Here is an 8,041-nt window from a genome sequence, read left to right on the forward strand (position 1 = left end):
TGGTCAATCTGGGTACTCTGATAGGCCCAGACCGAGCTCAAGAATTACAAATCCAAGTTCAATCAGGTCTATTATAGTCCAACATTATTTTTATTTTTTATCCTTTAAATTTATATAAATCCAGACAAAATTTTAAAACGGGCCATTGGGCTACATCAGCCACAAAAAGTGCTACCCATAAGGAATACGAGTCGGCCCATACCCAATTCCAAAACCCCCAAAACCCCTCTTTGCTCCTCCCTTCACTGTGCACACTGCACACTTCCATTGCCACCCCAACAACAATGCCTCAACCTAGAGCACCGCGGTTCCTCACCCTCGTCTCCCTCCGCACCCCCGCCCCTCCCCACCACCCCCGCCGCCGCACCATCTTCGACGGCACCGTCAAACCCTTCCGCCACCGCGGCCTCGACCACGCCGTAGAGCGCGAGAGAAACCTCAAACCCTTACTCTCCCTCAAAAACCTCATCAAACGCGAACCCTCCAAGTCCCTCCCCGTCTCCCTCATCAAGCGCTCCCTCTCCCTCCCCTTCCGCCCCATCGAGTTCGTCCGCAAGCACCCCTCCGTCTTCGAGGAGTTCCTCCCCGTCGCCGCCGCCGCCTCCTCCCCCCACGTCCGCCTCACCCCCGAAACCCTCCGCCTCGACACCGAAGAGAACCTCCTCCACCACTCCGACAGCTTCAAACGCCAAGCCGCGGACAGGCTCCTCAAGCTCCTCATGATCGCTAGAATCCACAAAATCCCCCTGCCCCTAGTTGAACACTTGCAATGGGACCTCGGCCTCCCCGAAGATTTCGGGGAGACCGTGGTCCCGGACTTTCCTGACTACTTCCGGATCGCAGACGGGTTCCTGGAGCTCGTCTGCTGGGACCACGATCTAGCCGTTTCGGTTATCCAGGGCCGAAACGTTAGTGTTAATTATGAACCATTGTTTCCTGTGCAGTTTTCTAATGGTTTAGAGATGGATAAGAAGTATGAGAAGTGGTTGAGAGAGTGGCAGAAGAAGTCTTATGAGTCTCCTTATGAGAATTTGTCTCATTTGCCGAGTACTAGTGATGAGTCTGATGTTTGGGTTGTTGGTGTGTTGCATGAGGTACTTCATCTTTTTGTTGGGAAGAAGATTGAGAAGGAGATGTTGTTGGAGTTTGGGGAGTGGTTGGGGCTGAGGTCGAGGTTTAAGAGGGCGTTGTTGCAGCATCCGGGGATGTTCTATTTGTCTAGTAAGATTGGGACCTATACTGTTGTTTTGAGAGAGGGGTACAAGAGGGGTGCACTGATTGAGGATCATCCGGTGATGAATTTGAGGAACCAGTATGTTCATCTGATGAATAGTGTTAGGGAAGAAGGAAAATCGAGTAAGATTGTGCAAGGTAAGGGTGGTGTGGATGAGGTGGAGGGAAAAGGTGTTGAAGGAGGAGAAGGAGAGGGTGAGGGTGATGGGGAGTGTGTGGAGGACGGTGAAGAGGAGGCATGTGAAGTTGAGGATGCTAGTGAAACTGATTTTGACGATGATGAAGAGGAGTCTCGAAGATGTAGTTGGAAAAATGCTACCGTTAGAAGGGGCAGGGAGTTTGGGAAAGTGAAGTTAGATATTGATAAGCCTTTGAGAGGTTCTTCAAGGGAAAGATTGCCTTTGAGAGATTCATGGAGGGAAAGATCGCCTTTGAGAGGTTCTCGGAGGGAAAGATCGATCGGGAAAACTGAGTTTTGCGATGATGAAGAGGAGTCTCAAAGAGGTAGTCGGAAAATTGATACTGGTAGAAGGAGCAGAGAGTTTGGGAAAGTGAAGTTAGATGCTGACAAGCCTTTGAGAGATTCTCGGAGGGAAAGATCACCTTTGAGAGGTTCTCGGAGGGAAAGATCGATTGGGAAAACTGGGTTTTGCCATGATGAAGAGGAGTCTCAAAGAGGTAGTCGGAAAATTGACACTGGTAGAAGGGGCAGAGAGTTTGGGAAAGTGAAGTTAGATGTTGACAAGCCTTTGAGAGATTCTTCAAGGGAAAGATCTCCTTTGAGAGATTATCGGAGGGAAAGATCCCCTTTGAGAGGTTCTCAAAGTGAAAGATCGATTGGGAAAATTGGGAAGAAGAATTCATTTGAAGCTTCAAAAAGAAGACAAGTGCGAGGTGCACATATAGATGTTGAGAATACACAAGATAGATCAAGATTCTCTAATAGAAGTTCATTAACCAGCAAGAAAACCCCTGTTTTGTAGAGATTCAATTTGTTTCTGGCAACTAACGCATAATTCTGGTATGCGGTTCCTGCTCTTGGTCTTACCCTGTTATTAGTTTACAAATTAAGATTAATTTTTCTTTTATGTCTTGTTGTTGCGGCTGTTTCTGTATGCACATCATGTCAGGACCTTTAGTTGAGTGATGGCTGCTGTGACCTAGTGACCTAGGTTCTTGGGCCAATTGTTGGTGACTAGCAGTGGTTTTTGTAGCAGCAAAGAGGCTAATGTTATATTGCAAATGTGTTATCTATTCTAGGCTACATCTTTTGGCGTAATTTTAAGAAGGTTTCTTGGTTTAGCAGTTGATTTTAGTTAAGATTAGGTAATTGCATGTATTCAGTGTAATTTTGTAAAGCACATTATATTTTTAAGGGGGTTTCCTAGAGATTCCCACGGCATTCTCTCTCTATTGTTTTATTTTCCTTTTTATCGTTATGTAGAGTCCCTAATAAGTTACATTCTTTGTAGTTTTGTTCTGTTCCAGTGAATTTCTTATAGGGAGAAAGATTTTTATACGGGAAATTACGGAAAAGGTACTGGAAAAAGTATTTTAGTATATAAACGATTAAACAGCTGGTTAAGAAAGTTTAATGAGTCACAATAGAAAGGGATAATTACTTCATTTGAGTGGTCAATTGCTCTTGAGTTGCAAATATCCATTTCCAAGAATTCTATTCTATTCTTGTATGCCCCCCTCCTGGAAAAAATATTACTCTGTTCATAACTACCATCACACGGAAGGATGCACATGCAGAGTGTTAGAAATTCCATGTAATGGAATCTGCATCTCATTCATTTTGATAAGGAAAAAATTCTTTGATTGTATAAACAAATTTGGTATATTTACATATTTATGAAAAAAGAGAAAGGGGGAGAGAGGTGATGTGCTGGATCCTTAAATTGATTGGGTGTGTCACTGTTAGGAGATATGTTATGAAATGTTCCTTGAAGGTTCTGTTCTATTGCATTGTGGATTTAGAGATCTGTGGGGATTGGCATGAATTTTTCCTGAGATGATGTGGCGCTCATTCACAGGAGTCATCGTTATTGAGTGTAAAAATAGAGGAAAACAGCTGGTTGACTATTTCATTGTATGACTTTCTGTAATCTCATTTTCAGTGTTTTTATGGGTAATCACTAATCCTTGTGATAGTTCTTTTGTAACATTTTAAAATACCGGCATAATGGTATCATTCAGAAGGAAACCCAAGCTTAGTTGGAGACTTTTTCATTTTGTTTAACCAGGAAATTTTAAGAGATATTCTGTAAAGCATCAATAGTCTATCACATACCTTAATTTTGTGTACATCAACTTAGCTTGCGCTCTCCCTTAAGGTCTGTCTGTTTAGAATGATTTTGGGGAGAAAGAAGTGAGAGAATTGAAGTTTTTATGGAGAAAAGGAGAGAAAAATTTTGCTGGACCTACACAAAAAAGCTCTCCCCTAAAGTGGGAATTGAAATGACATATTTACCTTTTTGTTTTGAACTAAATAAATGTTATTAGGGGCAAATATGTCTTTACAACATAGACTCACTTTCTTTCTCTTCGATTTTCTTAGCTCAATCCAAACAATTTGAGAATCTACCCATTTTTTACTCATTCTTCTCTTTTTTACTTCTTTCAACTCCAATTCTTTATTCTCGAAATCTTTCATCAGCCAAACAAAGCATTAAGTTCTATTAAGGTACAGTCAATTCATTTGCTTTCTTTCCTTGTGCTCTACAGTCTTTACCACTCTTGTTCAATTTTTAGAATCACATTTTACAAATTAGAATGAGATTTTAGTTTAGCTTTGCTTCCATTTCCCATGTCATAGTTCCATGACAGTTCTATCTCACTAGGATAAGACAATATATAAAATTTAAATGATTTTTAATTTCAGCAAGACTTAACTGGAGTTAGATGTTGTATTGTATCCAGCAAGATGATAGAACTGGACCAAGACAAGGGGAAAACAGATGAAAAAAAGTGTATTATTCTCTGGTACAACACTAGTAATAGATCGAGGTTACTACTCAAGAGTATTTGAGAGACCCTTACCTCTCCCTAAGAGTCTAATCCTTTCCAAAATGACAAGGTCTCCCTTTGTCTCAACTTCCTCTCTTATTTATGCCCAACATGCCTTATTTATTTATCCTAGTCTAACTTACTCCAAAGCTGACACATCGTTCCATGTGTTCACAAGTTTTTCTCCCTGCATGATTGTTCCTCATTGATGTGGGTTCGGTAGGATTGTTTACCCTTTTTTCTGGACAGAGAGGGGGGAGATTACTAAATTCTGATGTTAGTTCTCATGCAATACTATTGTATCTTTGCTTACATTTTTTTTACTGTTGAGTAGAAAAGTTCGTTGTTTTGATTTTGAATTCTTTCCACGCCCTCTATTAATATATGCCAAATGGTGTCGTGTGATTTATGTAACTGGTGCCGTGTGATTTATGTAACTGAATTCACCTAGTCAGATAAGACTTTGTTGTTTTTATCACACATGTAAATTAGAATTTAAAAATTGCATTGTTATCTTGATATCATGATAACATATTAACAAGGGATCTATTTGCACCAATTGTGATGTGAAAATCACAATAGGGGGAACAGGCAATAAAAGTATTGGGAAAGATCTTTTCATGTAACTTTCTAATTCAAATTGCGATTGCCCAGATCTCTGGATGGACTGTGGCTCGAGGAATCCATACACATCGACATTGTTATTGCGAACCAATGTCCTAAAAGTATTAGTTTAGGAATTAATAAATGTAAATCTTTTGTTAGAAATCACAATGCGAATGCATTTGAAATCTGATTGGGGTGTGCTGGTATCAATTTTCTAATAAAATTTCCACTTTTGATCCTTAACCAGTGCTTAGGGTACTGGTTAGCAACTAAGCATTCTCCTATAATTAATGCTTATCCACTAAAAGTACAAAATAGATTATTTGTGTATGTTGTGTGTGCATTGATCATAACGCATATCAATATTTGTTGGGCAAATGCAACTTTTTAAATGCTTACAATTTGTTATCGATCTCAACTATTGGTGTTATTTGTCACCTTGGTTTTTTGAACTCTGAACATATTGACCAGGACAAAAAAGTCCACCAACCTGGGCCCCAGTGGCTGAAAATTGCAATTGACGTCGTTTCATGAATGGAGACTTGTTTTCATTGTGATTTTTGAAGAAATATACAATGAAGACTGGTTTTGTTCTGTAATAAGGTGGATATATACAACTAAAACATATTCTCATTGTGTTTATTTACCATAGATGTTGTATATATCCACCTTATTACATAATGAAAACATGTCATAGATCCATGTCATAGAGATTCGACAAAGTTTTACGTTGGCTGTCGAAAGCCTAACACAACCCTCTCCTTTTATCCGGGCTTGGGACCGGCTAACAAATTTGGAATTGTATAATTTAGTATTTATTTTTGTAAGAAATAACTTGTTAATATAATTAGATGCAAAATTATAGAAGAAATGATACTAAAATCATCATAGATACATATCGTGATATTCAACAACAAAATATAATAATATAATATAAAATATCAAATAAAAATATATAATAAAATACAAAATATAAATAATGACGAGTCTTTCTTTTTTACTGTGTCTCGTGCCCGCCTCAGTATCCCCTATATATATCCTTACAAGTCTCAATATCTAAGAGTCACTTTCCTTAGATCCAACATGGTCTAAAGATCCTAAGTGATGCTCTCCAACACATGTTAAAAAAATCTATTTGGGTGTTTGTTGTAGCATACAAATAAGGTATGGGGGAGGGCGTCTAGTTGCGGTGGGATATGTATGAATGAGAGAAAGTGTGAAACCACTCAAAATATATAGTCAATATTGCACATCCACGAGGCATTAGCATGCACAAGCGACCCCAAAGCTCAATAGAAAAGATGTAATCCCATTACCGATAAGGTTAGTATGCATCCTTACAATCGTTCCCCATAGAAGCCTTCATCTACAGGCACGAGGCTTTGTCTGAAAGTTTGTCGTGACTATCTCGCGATCGACAATCAGAAAGTGCTCATATATCCATGCTTGAAACACATGAACATAAATATTTGTCGTAAAACTAAGAACCTAATATTTCTTAACAAAAATGTATAAAATGTTGTACATGTGGAAGGTCATATATCTGACAAACTAGTGACAACCATGCATGTTAGCATCGTTGAGATGGTCGTACAAGAAACACAAGCAAACAATTCCACATTCATATCGCTTGCATTTGCAAGTATCATGGAATTAATAGCGACACATAGTAGATGGATTCATAGTTAGAGCTCTTCTCTACGAATATTGTTCATCTAACAAGATGGAGAGGGTAAGCTTGAGCTACGAACATTGCTTTGCCTACCACCACATGTAGTACAAGTCTTAAAGCTTAGAGAACGTGACATGCATTTGGGCCTTTTTTTATATAGCCAAAAATGTCTCCTCCTTATCGACTTTGAGCATCACTATTTACATGACGATGGCTCCTTCCAAGAAAAGGGTTGGTGTAGGAGACATTACACATCATTAATTTAGTGTGATGGTAATCTCATTTATAGGGAAGTGAAAATGTCCCAATGCTATCTCTTAACAAAAAAAAAAAAAAACAATATGGCTTTATTTGTCATGTCATACCATGCACATGTGAAAGGATGTTGCAGCCTTGACTCCTCGATATACCTTAGAATGTCATGATTTATAAATATGTTCATATAACCCTATCTGCATGACTAACAGGCTTCAATGGTGGCTTGTCCAATCCTTCTCATAACTATGATCCAAGTAGGACCATAGTTTTTAGTGGCCCGCAGGACCTACTTCATTAGGGGGTATAGTAGTCCATGCCCCTTTAACCTTTCGCATTAGTAGTAGTAATGAGCTCATCCCAATATAGTTGTTCATCATCTTTATGAAAGATAGTCTTCAGCTCCTGTGTTGTTGCCATAGCTCTCTACCTATAAGTAGAAGTTGCTGGCAATACTCATCCATGGTTTTAATTTATCGTGTAAGCGACATACTACATAAAAAATATTAACTTAATCTAAAATTAGAAAAATCATTAGTTTAAAAATCTTACTAAGTTTCCATTGTGTACCTATTTTAAACATGTGCACAACTCTAACTTGTTTTCGTTCAGGTACACAACGGAAACAAGTTTTGCAACGGTTGTTTTTCTAGGATTTATGAAACTTGCAAAAAAAGAAATGAATGGAGTTCCGATGAGTTACTTGAACTAAGATTTGGAAGAAAAAAAATGTCACTAGAGAGGGAGACATAAGGGGAGCGAGAAATATTAGCTTAGGTGATAAAAGATGCTTGTAAGAGAGGGAAAGTGACATTAAGACGAGGGAGGTGGGTAGGGGACATGAAAGTATTTTTAGTAGGTTGGGGTGTTTAAATAGCATTTAGGGGGTGGGAGTAGCAATGCCCATATTTTAGATTAAAAACAATTGACAAAACATTAAGCTCATATAGAGCAAGACATAGCCGAAAACAGACGTTTTGCTAGGGCTTTAAGGGAGGGAATTGCTGTTCTGACCTTGCTTTAAATTTTTTTTTCTTTTCAAAATGCCCTTTCAATGAAAATATGATCTCGTTAGAAATATATTTCTGTTCTTACGAAAATGTATTTTAGTTTTGATTTTTTTGCACTACTATATATAAAACGAAAATATATTTGTGTTGTATATTTTATACAATAAAAACATTTTTGTTTTGAATTTTTTTTCATCCCTATACCATAACGAAAATGTCATTTTTTTTTGTTTGTGCCAAATACAAAACGGAA

The 8,041-nt window shown here is 38.5% G+C and overlaps 1 protein-coding gene across 1 annotated transcript; it reads left to right on the forward strand.

The window, feature by feature from the left end:
• The first annotated feature begins 269 nt into the window (after positions 1-269).
• Positions 270-2,635, forward strand: LOC121173733 (protein WHAT'S THIS FACTOR 9, mitochondrial). Its single transcript, XM_041010528.1, has 2 exons — positions 270-1,657; positions 1,688-2,635. The coding sequence occupies exons 1-2, from the start codon at positions 285-287 to the stop codon at positions 2,214-2,216; spliced, it is 1,902 nt and encodes a 633-aa protein (XP_040866462.1). The 5' UTR covers positions 270-284; the 3' UTR covers positions 2,217-2,635.
• Positions 2,636-8,041: the final 5,406 nt, after the last annotated feature.

This window comes from Glycine max, chromosome 16 (assembly GCF_000004515.6).
Source record: "Glycine max cultivar Williams 82 chromosome 16, Glycine_max_v4.0, whole genome shotgun sequence".
NCBI classification, from domain to species: domain Eukaryota; kingdom Viridiplantae; phylum Streptophyta; class Magnoliopsida; order Fabales; family Fabaceae; genus Glycine; species Glycine max.